Here is a 17,880-nt window from a genome sequence, read left to right as displayed (position 1 = left end):
ATGTGTAACTTCTTTTATATTCATTAATATATTATTATTATTATTATCCGTCTGTCTGTCTCTATCATGTCCAGTCCTCCACACCGCTGGTTGGCGCTATTGTGTAATGTCGCTGTTATCTCTGCAGAAGTCAGAGGTCAGGACACCGGCAGCTGAAGGTGAGCATCAGAAACAGAGAGCCTCAGTGGAACAACAACAACAAACTGACGTGTTTACAATGTTTGTGATGATCGTTAATGATCCAGAGCTTCAGTCGCTCACTGAACAAACTGTTGTCAGATGCTAACCTGCTTTTCTCCACTGGCTTACACAGGCTACTCGCTAATGCTAACTGCTAGAGCTAATGCACCCATTGTCGGACGGGCGACTCACAAACATTTTATTCACGTTCTGTGAGTATAGAGATTAAAAGTAAGGCAGTTTGTTATTCGTGTGCAGGAGTGAGACATTAGCTTAACACGGGAAGAGACCGGCTACGCTAATGTAGCTCTGTGTCATTAGTCTGATGAGGACCTGCACATGGAATTAACATGTAATATGACTGTGATTGTGTTAGTGCTGCAGCATTAACATGAGTCGAATGACATGCACTGCATCTTCAGACAGACAGACAGATACAGCGGGCCACTTGTGATCAGATCTCAGGTCAGTTTCTTCACCTCTTTACCTGGGAGCTGCCGTCTCGTCCTGCTCAGACGACCGTCGGGTCCCTGCAGCGCGTTGGAAGCTTTGTGATTAGTCTGAAGTAGAGAGAGACAGAATCTGCTTGTGTGTGTTGGTGAGACTGCACCATGTAACAGCTGCTGCAGCGGACAGCCCGTGCAGCCCTGCCAGGGCTTCGTCTGCCCTCAGGCTATTTGTTTTGGGGCTGGAGCTCAAGTCGAGGCAGCGAGTGCAACATCCCAACTCATGGCCATGTGTCTCTGCCTCCTCTCTGCAGTCCGACGCCAGATGAAGAGTGATGCATCCAGAGCCACACACAACAGGCATCACCCCACAGAGATGGCAGGCGTGTTCAGCACCCCGGGGTATGCTGAGCACCGGCCTACTGCAGGGCTTCATCCAGAGAGCCAGGCCTCCATCCTTCTGCTTCCTGCTCCCCAGGGTCCACGCAGCTGATGTGGCTGCTGCCCAGCCGCCACAGATGCTCTCCTCCTCCTCCTCCTCAACCAGCCCTGCTCCTGCACCCAGCTCATCTTCACGCTCTATGCCAAGCAACTTGGGAAAGCCAGAATTCCCAGACACAGGATGGGATCGCATCAAGGACCTCTTTGACAGAAAGTTAGTGTTTGTCTCTTACTTTTCTGTCTTTAGTGTCATTAGCCCAAATCTCCCTGAATTGTGAACTTTATTTATAAATCATCCACCTTGTAAGTGAACCTCACCTTTGTGAGATGTGATCAAATAACAATCAGTAGCTTGTAAAATAAAACTAGAACAAACCACCCATCCATTGTTTTATATTTCTTCTAAACATATCTGTCTGTGTTGTTGAATGAGCTGTGCTTCCTCCCTCTCGTGTCCCGGCAGCGTGACCCAGCGGTACCCAGAGGAGCTGACCAACGTGATAAAGAGCGGCGCCGTGGCCGCAGTCGCCGGCTTGATTTACGGAGGCCTGCCAGCTGCACGCCACGCCAGGCAGCGCTACATCCAAAACAGCCAGGCGGAAATCTATACCAGTCGAGTGGAAGCAGTGGTGAGTGACGTCTGTCGTCTCTGTATGTTTGATATCTGAATATGAGGAGCGGATTTAGGAAACATAAGAGAAATAGAAATGAGAAGATTTGATTCCCATAGAAAAGTCCTTGTCTCTGTGTCTTTGTGTTGGACTCAGCGCTCGGCCCATAACGCTGCTATCCGTGGTTTTGTGAGATATGGATGGAGGTGGAGCTGGAGAGTGACTGCGTTCGTCACCTTGTTCAAGTAAATATAAAACAGCAATGATGTTTGAACGTGTGTTTAGTTGCAGTTCGTACTAACATGAAATGTGATAACTCACATGTGGGTGTTTCCCTCTTTAGTTCCGTCAGCACGGGTCTGTCTGTGTACCGAGACAAATACACACTCAGTCATTACGCTGCAGCTGGAGGTGAGTCCCACCTTTTTATTTCCTCTTTATTTATCCAGTGGGCGTCAGCTGAGCCCGACACCGTGTCACAACAAGTCTGCATCACACTCACAAGCTAGCTTTCATACTGAGGGCTCCACATCACACTCCACACTGCACCAGTTGATCAGCTTCGTCCTCAGACTGACTCTTAGCACGCTGCCCCGCCCTCCCTGGCTTCTACAGAGCGCTGGTTGCATCAATTTTCATTAATGTTTAAAGTATCACGTGTTCAAATCACCAAGTCACACCCGACCCAAGTTACAACACACATGTGCCAAGTGTGAGGCTGATAAGATGAGGTCTTTGGAATTAGTCTGGAGATAATGTGTCGACTTGTCTGTGAGTTATGTTATTATCTGTAGCAATGGGACACTTCATTTCGCTCTATGATGTTAATAAAAATCTGTGTGTGTGTCTTTGTGTGTGTGTGTGTGTGTGTGCCTGTGTGTGTGAGTGAGCAGCTGTCACTGGAGGCCTCTTCAGACTCAACCTGGGCCCGGGTGGGCTGGTGGCAGGGACGATCATCGGAGCCGTGCTGGGGTAAAGTTCTACTTGTGCAAACAGCCACTGGTCATCGTAACGTTTTATTGTAACTGATCCAGGAGAAGAGTCTTGGTCGGAGTTATGTCGTCAGGAAGCGCTCGGTATATATTCTTTCTTGTGCAAATTCGCTCATGTGTGTCCACATCGGTGCCTGTGTGCTCCAGAGCAGTGAGCACTCTGGCAGCCAGCTGCACCCCTCCCAGCTACCCTCTGTCGCCCAGCTGAGGTCCCCCCCCCCCCCCTCCCCTCAGCCCTGTTCACGGTGCCAGTGGGATTCATGTGCACCACAGAGGGCCGTGTTTTGCGTACTAGAGCGAGGAGCCAGGCCAAGACGGCAACTGCCCCTCTCCATTTTACACCACTGCTGTGATTCCGGCCTCTGATCTCCATCAACCACATCTGATCTCCTCTTGTGCTCCACTCTCGCTCCTCACTCCTCTCCTCTGTTCCACTTTTCACTCCTTCCTGTGGCCACTTCCAGTCGAGTGCGCGGAGCCAGGAGCAGGTTTGAATGTGATCGTATGATGGAGATTGAGTGCGAGGTGTTTGATGGGCGTAGCGGACCGGAGGGGCCGGTTTGGATTATGTGAGATCATCAGCTCCGTGTTGGCTCGGCCCTCGTCTCCTCTCCTCTTGGCTCCTCACTAGCGTCGCCTCCTCCTTCTGCTCCCCCACTCGCTGTCTGCCTCAGTGACCGGCCACCTGGAGCGTTTGATGTGTGCAAACAGCCCCGGCCCCGGCTTTGCCAGGTGCAGTTGGGGCAGACAGGGTTGAAATGAAAGAAGGCAGCAAATCGGAAAAGCACATCACGCTCCAGATCTCACCTCCCAATCGTCCCCTCGTCCTGCACGTGGTGGTGTGACAGGGAGCTGGAGCAGGACTCCGTCAGAGAGGGAAGGTTAAAACAGCTGAAGCAGCTTCTGGAGCAGAATGTACAAACAGAACAGATTATATGTGATAGTAAAGTGTTGAGTGTTAACTGGTCTATTTTATTACCTTCACCAAGAAAGTTCAGTTTTCATGTTTGTTAGCGAAGATTCCACAAAAACTACTGGACGGATCCTCTTGAGATGTGTAAATATACAGGTCTATGTTTATAATGTACAACTTGTGTTCAGGATTCCCACTGGGGCTCTGATCGTCAGCTTGCAGTCTCTGGCTGGAGAGACGGTGCGAGAGAGGAGGAGGAGAGAGCGCAGGGAGCTGTACGAGCTCAAACTGGCAGAATGGTAATTTAAAGAAGACTTTTAATGACGTTATCTCACAGGATCATTCACCAAGAATAATGAAAATGAGACAGTGAAGTTTTGTTTTGTTTGGTTAACTCCTCCTCCTCCTCTCATACCACCAGGGCGGCCCGTTTGCAGTTGACGGACGAGCTGATTGGAGATCTGAACCTCAGCTGTCAGGCAGAGGAAACCAATAAGGACATGCAGAGGATTCAGGAGCTGCTCAGTTCACCACCGAACAAGGACGTGGCTCAGGACTCAAGCAGCCAATGACAGGAGCCGCCTGTGCTCCGCAGGAAGTTGAGGTGGGACTAAATCCACCTCTAAGGATAAACAGGTCCCTGCTTCGCCTGGACTCCGTCACTCAGCGCCACTCCAGCAGAGCGGAATAGGATTCACGCTGAAATGAAAAAGACACTGTTGCTCTTCACACTGTCCTCGAGTAGCATCAGTGAGCTGCTCAGGAAAGTTGAGAGGGAAGAACACATTTGTAAATCACAGAAACTGTTTGGATTGTGTCTTTCAGTCATATTAGACTGTGGATTCCTGACAGACATGATATTCATGTTCCTGCAGGATTCAGTGACGTTGAGCTTCTGTGTTATTGACTCGTCTTGTTTCATCTCGTCTGTTCGGTTCCACATGAAATCTCTTCTCATTTCAAGTTCTCAGCTTGTTTTCAGTCTTTGCTCCAAGAAAACTGAACGTGACCGTCTTATTAAACGATTATCAAGACAAACTTGTCCCAGTGTGGTCGTGCTTCACTTACACTGTCCTCACCTGTATAACTGAACCTGAGGACGCTCTCTGGAGAGACACAAATGTCCCAGTGAGGTACTCCCAGCTTTCACTGGTTTCTCCCGCAAAGCCTCACGTTGATGTGACATTTCAAACTCAAGACAAAATGAAAACGAACAAAAGTAACTGGAACAATAACTGATATGTATCATGTTGTTGTTTTTGATACAATAAAGGTCAAACCTCGTCTGTTTAGGAAACGGTTTCTTTCTTTTCCCCGTGTCCGTTAATGTGTAGTTTGCTTTTGACTGTGCCTCTTGGGCTTTTCAGCAACTAGGTCAAACAAAGCCGTGGCCCCTGGTGTAAACAAGATGTGACACAGCAGCAGCTGCGGCCTTGGATGCAGCAGTGACTGCTGACGTGCAAACGGACGGCCAATAGAAAGACTCGGAGGGAATGGGGCTCAGCTTGTGCAGTGATTACTTCAGGTAAACACATTGGTTATTTCCCCCTGAAGTTAGTGTTTGAGTTGTGAACTGCTGCAGGTCCACACTGGAGCTGTTCAATCAATTTGGGACTGGCTGTGTATGTGTGTGTCCCTTCCTGTGTGGAAGAAAAAGAGAAGAACCACAACATTTGGACAGGTAAACAGCTATTCTCTCATTATAATAATAATAGTTTATTTATATATAGCAGTTACAAAGTGCTTCTTAAATAAAATAATAAAAAATGTAAGCATATCAGTAATACAAGTACAAGTTGTTATAATAACAAGACACAATTAAAAAGTGTTCATTTAAAAGCTTTTTGAATATCACACAACGTTAGAGCACAAATAAAACGTTACAGATGAGAAAAGAGTGAATAAAATACAATAAAACATGAAATAATAAAAAAATCCTTACATATTCAATAGGGCACCCTCTACTGGTGGCTTTGTGCAACTGCAGATGTACTTTGAATAAGAAGAAATATTCTGAGAAAATGATAATTGATTTATCTGTGTGCTTTTAAAAGTGTTTAAAATATCCATAATCAATATAATAGAAAACAGGAGCAACACTTGTCCTCGGCCTTTGTTGTTATTGTACAGTCAGCTCTAGTGTTGCTGGGGAATCAGACATGTGAACAGTGATCCAACGTAAGGCGGAATGTGGTCCTGACTACAGGCCTGTTTTAAATCACATAAACCTCTGCGCGTGCACGCGGTGGTGCCTTCATGGACAGCTCTGGAAACACCTCACTTCAGGAAGCTGCAGGTACGGTACACTTTAAACTTCTGCCCAACCGGTTTCCTTTAAACTCGTTTATATCTGTTTTCATAACGTTACGCCCCAGCGCGAGGCTGTTTTCTGTGAGATGAAAGGGCGGACACTGAGAGCAAAGGAGAAACACCTGTGGTCCGACTGTACCTGAACGTTACACAACAATAGTCAACAATGATTGATCGATACAACTGATTCTTTCAGGGATTGTTGGGATAGAAATGCAGGTGCTCAGAGCACTTTAGGGCTTTGCAGAGCAACTTTCCCAGTGAGATATTTGTGTATGTGTTGTCGTTATATATAAAGTGAGTATTTACAGAGTATATCGAGTCTCTGCAGCAGCAGCAGCACACAGCTCCACACCGCCCCCTGCAGCTCCGACTCTGCCATTGGTCGAGTTTCAGGTTTCCTCGCTGTGACATCACTCCTCGCGGAGTAGATCCAGTGTGAGTGAAGCTCAAGGAAACCTGAAGTGAAGCCAGAATGTCCGCAGACACCGGGCACAGACCCGACCCCATGGCCGCGGCCGGCTTCCTGCCCCGGCTCTTCTTGTGGTAAGTCCCGCTGCTGCTGCGGGTGCATGTGCTTTCCTTATAGTGGAGTTTGAATGGGACCAGTCCAGAGAAGACACTGTGTGACCGAGAGTTGTTTATTCTTATGCTGCAAACAGTCTGCTGATGTCCTCCTTTACACGTGACATCTGTAGTGTCCGTCCTGGGAGAGGGATCCTCACACGTGACTCTCTGAGGGTTCTACTGGTAAACGGGTTTTTAGTCGTTGTTCCTGACTCTTGTTGAGGGTTAAGATCACAGGAGATGTCCAGTGTGCACAGGGGTTGTGTGATCAGATTGGAAAGATGTTGTGTTGAGAGGTCAAGGTCCTCCTGTTAGTGACAGGCTGGTGGTCAGCAGGGGGCGCAGTCTGCATGACTGACCGGGTTCTCCCATTCCCAGAGCTCAGAATGGGAGAACCCCCCCACAGTTATGTTGGGGTTTGCCTCTCCATCCTTCATAATGACAAAAAGACAATAAACTGCTGTTGCTGTGACACATGCTCCTTAACTGCATCACTTCCTGTGTGTTCCAGCTGGTTGACCCCCCTGCTGCGCCTCGGCCGCACACGCAGGCTGGAGGAGAGTGACCTGTACGACCTTCTGCCAGAGTACCGGTCTGACGCCCTCGGAGGGACGCTGCAGAGGTTCTGACTCATCTTCACATGTTCAATCACACACGTGTGTTTACACATGTTACGTCTTGATGTTTCAATGGCATCTGATCATGTTACAATAACTGTGTTACTGAGTGACGGTGTGTTTGACATTGTTTCCGGCCCCGAACATCTGGTGATCAGTACTGTTAGAACTCTAGAGTCGTTTTCCTCCAGGGGCCTGTCAGATCTAGAAAACTTTTCTTATATCGTTCATTGTTTGAAACTGAACTCATTAGACGTAGCTCTCGTTGTATCGTCTTGTACAATGATAACAAAGCCTCAACTGGAAAACCACTTGTAGTGTTTTAATGAAGCGTCACAGTTCTGTTGTGATGAAGTGAAAACATGGCCCCCGGACTCCATACGGAACACAAATGCACAAAAGTTTGAAAAATATTTTTTTTCTCTAAATTCTATAAATGCACTAGTTTCGACATTTAATGTTTTCAAATGAATTGACTTGTTATTAACATTTTAATGATAGTAAACCTAGTTGTCCCTGTTCTTTGTCACAGGTTGTGGGATCGTGAGGTCAGGAAAGCTACGAAGGAACTTAGGAAGCCGAACTTCACCAGGATTCTGACCCAGTGCTTCGGGAGGTCGTTTGCTCTCATTGGGTCGATCGCATTTTCAATGGTATTATGTCGCTATTTGGTCAGATTAGCACATTGCACTGGAATCAGTGGTGGAATGGAAATTTTGCATTTGTGTAATGATGTTGCATGAACAGACGAAGATTGAAAATTGACCCGATTGTTTGTTTATTTAAAAGGACAGCTTTAGGATTAACTTTAGGTTTACGATTATCGCTCAGGGACTTTAAATTGATGGACTTTTGAAGCCTGAACTTTATGGTGTCTCTGAACAAATGGTTGGGATCACTCTAGGGGTCAACCACAGAGACATGAAGACAGGATGTCTCCCACCCTGTTTAGAGACACACAAGCAAGGTCCTTGCCTGTGTTTATGATGGATCTGAACCTTAAGAACTTGTTGTATTTTGTTTTTACGAGAGCTTGTAGCAAGTTTTGCAGTTTCTCCAGGGTGCAGCATCAGTAATGTGTGTATTTCTATCTCATTGTGTGTCGTGTCTTTGTCGTAAAGGAGGCCATTAAAGTGATCCAGCCTCTTCTCCTGGGGAAAATAATCCTTTACTTTGAGAATTACAACCCAGAGGACAGCAGGAGTCTGTACCTGGTGTGTTGTTACGCCACTGGAATGTGCCTCTCCAGCTTCGGACTGACAGTCCTCCAACACATCTACTACTACTTCGTCCAGATAGAGGGCATGAAGATGCGAGTAGCCACGTGTCACATGATATACAGGAAGGTGGGTGTAGATTCAGATCCTGTGGATTCCACGACGTGGACATATGTCACTCGACAGGTTTCATCTCTCTCCTCAGGCTCTGAGTCTCAGCAGTGGATCCATGGGTCAAACCACCACTGGACAAATCGTCAACCTCATTTCAAATGATGCCAACCGCCTCGATGAGGTAAAGAGAAAAACAACAACAAATAGAAATCTGAATGAGCAGAAGTCATTTTAACAGCTTTTAATCGGCTCAATCTCCAAAAACTCTTTTGACGTATGACCCCGCTTTTGTCATTTAGAGATATATATATATTTTTTTTTTTTGCATCTTTCCCCTGTCAGAATCTTTATCAACACACCCACACGCTCACTGAGAATCCTGCGGAGGATCCTCTGTGGATTCAGACATTCTGCAGACTTGAGACTAGCAGTGATAGTTTTTGTCTGTTTGTATGTAAAAGACAATATTCCAGTTTTTCGAGCACTGATGATGAACTGTTGCTTCTGTAGATTACACTCAATCTGCACTACCTGTGGGTGGGACCTCTGCAGGCGATGGTGATCATCGTTTTCCTTTGGTATGAGATCGGCCAGTCGTGTCTGGCAGGCGTCGCAGTCATCGCCCTCATGCTGCCTGTGCAGACCGTGTTTGGAAAACTCTTTGGCATCTTCAGGTAGGAAACCGCCAGGACACAGAGAACAAAATCATCAGTCCCCTAAATCAGTAAAAATGGACCAAAAAAAACATCTTGCAATGGTAAAGAAGATAATAAGACACATATCACAAGTTTCGTTGAAATGCTTCCTGTAGATTTTTTGCATAATGCTGCAAATGAACAGACAACCAGATGAACACGTAACCTCCTAGTGGAGGTAACCTAAAGGGCACGGGGAGAGTAGATCTGTGCCAAAGTGAAAGTACTTCCTTGGCCCATGTCCCATCTTTCCAGCAGGTTCCAATGTGTTTGGTTCAGAAGTTTTTGCGTAATCATGCTGACAGACAAACAGCAATTAAAACACCTCCCTGGCAGAGGGAAGGATTTGTCATGGTGCCAAACAGAATAATGATGAAAAATATGACGTGCACATTTTTCAATCTTTGCAGGAGCAGAACGATCGTCCTCACTGACAACAGAATCCGTATCATGAACGAAGTGGTGTCTGGCATCAGGATCATCAAGATGTACGCCTGGGAGAAACCTTTCTCTGCTCTGGTTACTGAAGTCAGAAGGTAAGAAGAAAAACATCTGCTGGAAAATATAATATATCCATGAGGGCCATGTTGGAGAAAGCGATGGCCTGTGCATCCAAAGTCCAAAAGTTAATTAAATCAATTAGATACAATTCAGAATAGTTCAAGAAAAGTCATTATATTAAGAGACTTAACTCCTAATTCAATTTATAAAAAGGGAATAAGCAAGGAAGAGAATCTGTGTTTTCTGGAGTTTTTCTAATTCTGGATCCAAAATCTTAAACCGATCTAAACTATGAAACCTCTTTTAAATATGACACTTTATTTAAACATTTGTGGTTTGGCTGTCATCAAATGTCATCAGCACGTTTTCCCCGAGGACAGAAGCTCTGCCTGAAGTCTCATCTTTGTTTTGGTTAAACTGTAACTTTTTAAAAGCAGAGACATCAGGTCAGCCGAGGGTGAGGGGACATCATGTGTTACTTGCAGACCTAATGTACATCACTTTGTCCTGGACCTTGCGTTCACCTTTTGGTTGTTTCAGCCCAATCCACAACCGCTGGTTTACTATTAATGTGATGGTTTGAACTGTCCCGGCTGTCGAGCAGGAGACAGAGCTGTGTTGCTCTGCTGTGATGTTCTCTCCACTGCACAGTGAATAAACCTGAAAGAATTTGTATTCTTCCACATTGGGAAAAGGACATTTCTTCAAACTGTGGACTCAAAGTTGAAAGAATTAGATGTCAGGGGTGAAAGGTCACAGTGACCTCATGAGTCTGGATAAAAACCTTCTGTAGAATCAGAAACCTCCTGCAACTGGAAGTCACCTCTTCTATCCATTTGTTGTCTTCTGTTCCCAGGAAAGAAATCAATCAGATCCTGAAGAGCTCTTATCTACGAGGACTCAACATGGCGTCCTTCTTTGCCAGCAGCAAGATCATCGTCTTCGTCACCTTCACAGTCTACGTCCTGCTGGGAAACACCATCACAGCCAGCAGTGTGTTCGTCACCGTGTCCCTCTACGGAACGATCAAGCTCACAGTCACGCTGTTCTTCCCTCTGGCTGTGGAGAAGCTGTCAGAGACAATAGTCAGCATCCGGAGGATCCAGGTATTTCAGTTCAAAATGAAACTCCACTGACTCCATGTGTCATTCAAACATTCATCTCTCCAGGACTCTCGAAGATTCTTTACTAGAAGTTGCTGATGCTGTTCTCTGAGCTGTGTCTGCTCAAGCGTGGTAATTGCTGGAGCTTCCAAGAAAAATCCCATAACCACAGGACGGGGTCATAGTTTATAACTTTCAGGAATGAAGGAGTTTGCGTAACATTATGCGAGCCGAAGGCCGTTTAATGATCAAATGTCTGAGCGACTGGTTACAGGACCGTGTCAAACATTGATTTGAAAATGCTGCTGATTCATGTCAGTACCTTACATCATGTTTATGCTGCACGCCAGCGACACCTGGTGGCCGGTGGCATAATGTCTTCATTGTCTGTCCACACGTTGGTTTGAATGTCAGTTTCAGTTGAGTCAGATCAGTGATAACATGACAACATTTCATCGATATTCTAAACGTTATTTTCCAGATTTATTTGGCGTTGTGGTTAGGTTGAAACCAAACGGCTGTGAACGGGGGGGCTCAGTGTTGATGTTTGTGATTCTCCTCCTCCCAGAATTTCCTCCTGCTCGAAGAGGTTGAGAGAAAAAACTCTGGGCTGCCTCTGGATGAAAAGAACCCGATCTCCATTGAGATTCAGAAGATGACCTGCTACTGGGATAAGGTGAATACAAGCTTTTATATTCTATTAAACTGGATAAGTAATAGTTGTTAAACATTGTTTTCAAAGGGACAGGCTGAGAATGACCAGTATGGGACTGGACATGATACAACATAGGGTTTGTGTGTCTCCTGTCAGAGTTTGGACGCTCCATCGCTCCAGAATGTCTCCGTCACTGTGAAGTCGCACCAGCTCCTGACAGTCATCGGACCAGTGGGTTCTGGAAAGGTCAGTAACTTTCGTGTTCTTTTCTCACTATTCACTGTGTCACATGTTCCTGAGTCCCATGTTTCCATCAGTCATCCCTGCTGAGTGCGATCCTGAGAGAGCTGCCTCACGACACCGGGACGCTGCAGGTCAAAGGTCAGCTGACCTACGTATCCCAGCAGCCCTGGCTGTTCCCGGGTACCATCCGCAGCAACATCCTGTTTGGGGGGGAACTCAACCCCAAGAAGTATGAGAGGGTCATCAGGGCCTGTGCTCTAAAGAAGGTGAGAAATAACTACTGCTGCAGAACCACTGACGCGTTTTCAGACTTCGAACAGACGTCAGACATTATTCTGAGTTGTGGACCAATCCAAAACACAATTATCCAGATCTCACGTTCTTGCAAGCACAGGACTTTGTAAGGTTTCATTGTGTTTGCGTGCAGGACCTGGAGCTGCTCCCGGATGGAGACCTGACCCTGATCGGGGACCGAGGAGCCACACTCAGCGGGGGGCAGAAAGCGCGGATCAACCTGGCGAGGTACAGTCACAATGTAGAAAGGGAACATTTATCCGACCTAAAGCATGTTTGTCACCCTGTCAGTTTGGTGTGTGTCACAGGCGCTCTCTCCTCTTGAATGTGTGTGTTTTCTTTCCAGGGCTGTGTACCAGGATGCAGATATCTACCTCCTGGACGACCCCCTAAGTGCCGTGGATGCTGAGGTCGGGAAACATCTTTTCGAGCAGTGAGTCTCCACCAGATGGTTCAAATTGTTTAGAGAAGAAAAACAGATGTACATGTTGTTATGCACCGATGGAATATTAGTGCTATTTTAAATGTGTCCACGCATCAGGTGCATCTGTGGCCTGCTGAAGAACAAGTCTCGTATCCTGGTCACCCACCAGCTGCAGCATCTCAGGCCAAATGACCAGGTTCTGGTCTTTAAAGAGGTTTGTGCCCTAACACAATAAATCAAGAGACAATGCTTTGAGTGTGAGAGGAGAAAACAAATCATCCACATCCGCACCAATATGAAACGTGTGAGAACACAACCTCTTTCAAAGAGGTAACTGATGAGCCCACCTTGTGAAGTTTATTTACTATAATTCGACTTTATTCAGACGTTTAACACAACATATCTGTGTGTGTCTCTCAGGGGCGTGTCATGGCACAGGGAACCTACAAGGAGCTGCATTCCACTGGTCTGGACATGACGTCGCTGATGAGGAGCGACGAGGAGCACGAGCAATGGCCCCGGTCAGGTGACTCAGACAAACTTTCGCTGCACAGCCGGACGACCACCTGCTCTCAGAGCAGCCTCCTGCCGCCAGAGAGCAACTGGAAAGACCAACTTCCTGTAGGTACATTTTCTAAATAAAATCTGAAAGTCCAAAAGTGATCCAGCATTGTTTTACCACCATTCCAATCAGTCGGTATGTGATTTGAGCAATTCCCTGAATGATGGTTTAAAATGCGGATCAGTAATGACTTGTTTTTCAGGCTGAAGCCGTTGGCACCATGGCCGAGGAAACACGAGAAGAAGGAGACGTCAGTGGCCACATCTATCTCAAGTACTTCAATGCAGGCTCCAACCTCCTGGTCCTGCTGGTCGTAGTCCTGCTCAGTGTCCTAGCTGAGGTGAGATGTGGCTCAGAGGCCTCGGACATTCACACTCGAACCTGAACAAACTTTCAAGCCTTAAACCTTTCACCCACAGTTTGTGTCTCAGCTACAAAACTGAGCTTTGTTTCCCATAACAGGTTGCATACATTCTTCAGGACTGGTGGCTGGTGTACTGGTGAGTACTTCATCAGATGTTGATTTGACAGTTTCATCATTTGCTGCTGGTCTGATGTGTCTTGTCCCCTGACAGGTCGAGAGCCAAGGGTTCGAACAGCACAGCCACTGTTGACTTCTCAAATGGAATCAACATCACTCACACAGATCAACAGTTCACACTCACGTTCTACCTCAGCATTTACTCAGGTCAGATTACTGTCACAGTATTGTGTATATAAAGTCATAATATTACCAACAAAGTCTAAATATAAGGTGATTAAAGTAATATTACAAGAATAAAATCTCCAGATTAAAAGGATGAAGTCTTAATGTTACCAGATTTGTTTCCTTCAACATGGCTCTTGTGTTCTGTGGCCCTGGTGCTTGTGTTTCCAGGTCTGACAGCAGCTGCCGTGGTCTTTGGCTTTGCCAGGAGTTTAGTGATCTTTCATGGGCTGGTGAGATCGGCTCAGACGCTGCACAACAACATGTTCAACGCTGTCCTCCGCACGCCGGTTCACTTCTTTGACGTCAACCCTACAGGTGATCCACCCTCAGAATTCACTTCCTGTTTATATCTCTTAATAATTGAGAGTCTGTTTAGTTAATTATGGCTAAACCAGAGCAGTGAGTGTGTGAGAGGAACTCGTAACTGACTGTCTTCATGTAGGAAGAATTCTGAACAGGTTTTCCAAAGACATCAGCCAGATGGACTCGATGTTACCCATCACCTTCGTGGACTTCTATCAGGTGAGCTCTTAGAACTTCTTCATGTAGACCACTGTACATGCACCATTAGACTGCTTTTATTGACCGTCTTATTTTTCAGAACCTTTTCATCATCCCTCACTTTGTTGCTTTCAGTTATTTCTGCAGAATGCCGGCGTGGTGGCGGTGGCAGCCTCGGTCATCCCTCTCATCCTGATCCCCATCATCCCACTGATTCTTCTCTTCTTGTACTTGAGGCGTTTCTACCTCAGCACATCACGAGATGTCAAACGTCTGGAGTCTACAAGTATGTCCCTGCATTCCTCATTAAACAATGTGACCTTTTAAAAGTGCTTGGAGGCAAATAGTTTTCTGCCATGTTTTCTGCAGCTCGCAGTCCCGTCTTGTCCCATCTGTCCATGTCTCTTCAAGGCCTGTGGACAATTCGAGCCTTCAGAGCCGAGGACATGTTGAAGAAAGCCTTCGATGCTCATCAGGACCTGCATTCAGGTTCACCTTTACCGTTTGAGTTGCTGTTTTGACGTTAAGCTGATTTAAAGCTTGACTGCAGTTGGCAAAGGAAAGTGTTACCGCAGCAAGAGTCTGCTGTCCGGTAACATTGGCACATGGTGCACAGTGTTTCTATGCTGTTTATGCATATGCTCTTTTCTCCTGTTCTTAGAGGCATGGTTTTTATTCCTGATGACCTCCCGCTGGTTTGCACTTTGCCTTGACAGCATTTGTGCCATATTTATCACTTGCACAGCATTTGCTTGCATCTTCCTCAGAGATGGTGAGGATCTTCTATATGCACACAGACAGTACAGTTCATCTATTGTACCACTGAGCTTTACAAAACAGAAGGTGTTTGGTTCGAATCCATCCTGATGTTTTGTTTTCTTGAGTGAACATTCACTGGAGCAAACAGAGTCCACGTTCGTTCTCTTGATCTTTGTGCTTCTCCCAAAGTGTAAGAGAACTTAACTTTAAAAGTTTATTCCTTATATAATATTAATATTATTTGCTAATGTTTAAAAAAGGGGACGACACTAACTGCAATATAAAATACTGTTTGATCTATTTTGATTGAATATAGTATCAAATGCTCATAGTATAGTATGATATCCAAAATTACGTAAAAACATGTTAGTATATCTTTTTAGGTTGAAATTTTATTTAAAAAACTATTGAACTTAAACTGAAAACTCATCTCATTAGTTTATGTTTGCTACTTTCATTAGCAAGTGATGGAGGTAGAGGGAGCCAGAGTCGCTGGAGAGGGCAGGAGCCAGAGCCACCAGGAGCCAGAGCCGCCAGGAGCCATCATTTGATGACTACTGCTTAAAATATGAACCCATTGATTAGATAAAACAATCAGAAGACCTGATCAATCGGTTGATATTTTAGATGGTAGTTACTGAGAGGAGACCCCACAAACCTTCTTCCCATGTTTAGATACAATTTCAGCCAGTTTTGGGATTTCCTTCGATAACCCCTTGTTCCTGGTCCTCCCCCCGACACAAACATAGATACATATACACAAACACATGTTACGGTTAACAGCCACAGTGAGAATAGGAACCAGCTCCTCACAGGTACGTCCTTGCAGATGTGAACCAATCCACCACGCCACTGAGTCCTCTTCACATTCACCAACCTTCTCCTGGCAGATTTATCTTTTCACTTCAAACTCCCAGAGCAGAAGAATCAAACCTCAGGGTTTCAATGAACAAGACTTGAACTCACATCTCCACCAGACTACTGTCACCTGACTGAGCTACTTGACCCAACACATGCAAAGATCCTCTCATGAAGCTTTCAACTGTCTCATCAGACTGTTTGACCTCATAAATTAACTGGGTCTCATAAGAATTGAACCCACGACCCCAAGTCTGCAAGTCCATCCTCTAATAGACTGAGCTACTTGACCAGAGACACACAAGTCTCTTTCTTTGGGTCCTCAACTCCAACTCACTGACACTCACTGACTTTATGAAGTTATACACATGAAAGACTTGAGAACCCAAAGAAAGAGCCTTGTGTGTCTCTGGTCAAGTAGCTCAAGTATTATAGAATTATAAGTATTATTATCTGAGTTAAGCTTTAAGTTCTCTTGTGAAAATGCACTATTAATATAGAACGTCCAATTAGGTTTTGCCATCATCCTCCTGTAGTGTAGGGGCAAGGCAACAGGTTTTGATAGCAGAAGATTCTTGGTTCAAAACTCATTGAGTTAAGCTTTCAGTTCTCTTGTGAAAATGCACTATTCATATAGAACATCCGTTAAAATAAAACCATCATCCTTCTGTGGTGTAGAGGAAAGACAACAGGTCTTGATAGCAGAAGATTCTTGGTTCAAAACTCATTGAGTTAAGCTTTAAGTTCTCTTGTGAAAATGCACTATTCATATAGAACATCCGTTAAAATAAAACCATCATCCTTCGGTGGTGTAGAGGAAAGACAACAGGTCTTGATAGCAGAAGATTCTTGGTTCAAAACTCATTGAGTTTAGCTTTAAGTTCTATTGTGAAAATGCACTATTCATATAGAACATCCGTTAAAATAAAACCATCATCCTTCGGTGGTGTAGAGGAAAGACAACAGGTCTTGAGAACAGAAGTTTCTTGGTTCAAATCCTGATATAGTTAGCTTTAAGATCTCTTGTGAAGATTGTACTCTACATATAGAACATCCATTAAAGGGATTCCATTATCCTTCTGTAGTGTGGAGGTAATGCTAAAGGTCTTTGGACCAGAAGGTTCCTGGTTCAAATCTATCACTAGACAGTTTTCCATTCTCATATACTCCATGCAATTTAAATAAGTGACCTAACTAAATTAAAAATAAAAAAAAACACTTTTTTTTTATTGCACTCTGCGCAATACATGGGAGAATGATTTTAAGGTAGTTGAATAGTTGCCTTCTCCCGTGCAAAGCACGGGAGAAGGCAACTATTCTGGGGAACCTGGATCTGGCCAGACGCACATGCTGGACTCACCCAGTCTCCACATGGAGACTGGGTGAGTCCAGCGTGTGTACAGGTGGGGGCCTGGGCTCTTGCATGCTACTATTCAGCTTCCACCTGCTCCCCTACACCCTACACCCTGTTGCCCTACACCCTGTTGCCCTACACCCTGTTGCAAAGCCAAAGCCAGTTTGGCTCTGGTCAGATTTGAACAAGGAACCTTCAGGAGCCAAGTCCCACAGCATCTCCGCCATGCTAGCGGAGGTCTCCTTTAGTGCGGTTAACAGATGTTCTATTTGTCCTGTTCATTTGCAACATGTTAACAATACAAAATTGCCCCAGAATGGATTTGAATGGGAGATAGTACATTTTCTCTGGTCAGACTTGAACCAAGAACCTTCTGGTTCAAAGACCTGTAGCATTTCCTCAACACTACAGAAGGACAATGGCATGCTTTTGACGGACGTGGTATATGTTGAGTATATTTCTACAAGAGAACTTAAAACGAACCACATCAGGTTGTGAACCGTGAACATTCTGCTATCGAGACCTGTAGCCTTTCCTCTACACTACAGAAGGACAATGGAACGGCAGTAACAGACGTTCTATCTGTATACTGTATTTTCACTTGAGAAAACTAATTGAAAATTGCTTGGCCGTTGGAAGAATTAAACCCATGTCCCACATCTAAGGGTCAACCTTCTAACCATCTGATCCACTTCATCAGACAACTGTTTGAAGTGTCTTAGAACCTTTGACTATTTGTGTTGGGTTTGGGCTTTGAAAATGTCTTGGCTGTGGGCCGGGGGAGACATGGCCTCCCACTGGAGAGCAATAAACA

General features: G+C 45.4%; 2 protein-coding genes across 4 annotated transcripts in view; both read left to right on the top strand.

Moving 5' to 3' along the window:
- The first annotated feature begins 112 nt into the window (after positions 1-112).
- timmdc1 (translocase of inner mitochondrial membrane domain containing 1) lies at positions 113-4,880 on the top strand. 3 transcript variants are annotated; one of them, XM_053417425.1, is made up of 8 exons: positions 113-158; positions 941-1,281; positions 1,531-1,696; positions 1,835-1,923; positions 2,022-2,089; positions 2,572-2,650; positions 3,772-3,882; positions 4,005-4,880. In XM_053417425.1, the coding sequence occupies exons 2-8, from the start codon at positions 962-964 to the stop codon at positions 4,153-4,155; spliced, it is 984 nt and encodes a 327-aa protein (XP_053273400.1). In that variant the 5' UTR covers positions 113-158; positions 941-961; the 3' UTR covers positions 4,156-4,880. The 3 variants fall into 3 exon arrangements, with proteins under 3 accessions (XP_053273400.1, XP_053273399.1, XP_053273398.1); XM_053417424.1 differs by having other exon boundaries at positions 145-392; XM_053417423.1 differs by having other exon boundaries at positions 145-645.
- Positions 4,881-5,078: 198 nt separating this feature from the next.
- LOC128430811 (ATP-binding cassette sub-family C member 4) overlaps positions 5,079-17,880 on the top strand; it is a 16,720-nt gene continuing 3,918 nt past the window's right edge. Inside the window, exons 1-24 of the mRNA XM_053416874.1 lie at positions 5,079-5,264; positions 6,192-6,439; positions 6,972-7,082; positions 7,610-7,730; positions 8,199-8,423; positions 8,500-8,589; positions 8,919-9,082; positions 9,514-9,639; positions 10,461-10,710; positions 11,276-11,383; positions 11,519-11,608; positions 11,680-11,871; positions 12,033-12,127; positions 12,246-12,332; positions 12,441-12,537; positions 12,744-12,944; positions 13,088-13,225; positions 13,348-13,385; positions 13,461-13,573; positions 13,763-13,909; positions 14,037-14,116; positions 14,231-14,381; positions 14,465-14,584; positions 14,757-14,867. Of these exons, the coding sequence (XP_053272849.1) occupies positions 6,369-6,439; positions 6,972-7,082; positions 7,610-7,730; positions 8,199-8,423; positions 8,500-8,589; positions 8,919-9,082; positions 9,514-9,639; positions 10,461-10,710; positions 11,276-11,383; positions 11,519-11,608; positions 11,680-11,871; positions 12,033-12,127; positions 12,246-12,332; positions 12,441-12,537; positions 12,744-12,944; positions 13,088-13,225; positions 13,348-13,385; positions 13,461-13,573; positions 13,763-13,909; positions 14,037-14,116; positions 14,231-14,381; positions 14,465-14,584; positions 14,757-14,867 (2,926 nt within the window). The 5' untranslated portion in view covers positions 5,079-5,264; positions 6,192-6,368. The remainder of the gene's footprint in view (positions 5,265-6,191; positions 6,440-6,971; positions 7,083-7,609; positions 7,731-8,198; positions 8,424-8,499; positions 8,590-8,918; positions 9,083-9,513; positions 9,640-10,460; positions 10,711-11,275; positions 11,384-11,518; positions 11,609-11,679; positions 11,872-12,032; positions 12,128-12,245; positions 12,333-12,440; positions 12,538-12,743; positions 12,945-13,087; positions 13,226-13,347; positions 13,386-13,460; positions 13,574-13,762; positions 13,910-14,036; positions 14,117-14,230; positions 14,382-14,464; positions 14,585-14,756; positions 14,868-17,880) is intronic.

This window comes from Pleuronectes platessa, chromosome 24 (assembly GCF_947347685.1).
Source record: "Pleuronectes platessa chromosome 24, fPlePla1.1, whole genome shotgun sequence".
In the NCBI taxonomy this organism is placed as follows: Eukaryota; Metazoa; Chordata; class Actinopteri; order Pleuronectiformes; family Pleuronectidae; genus Pleuronectes; species Pleuronectes platessa.
This window is presented reverse-complemented; position numbering and strand designations above follow the sequence as displayed.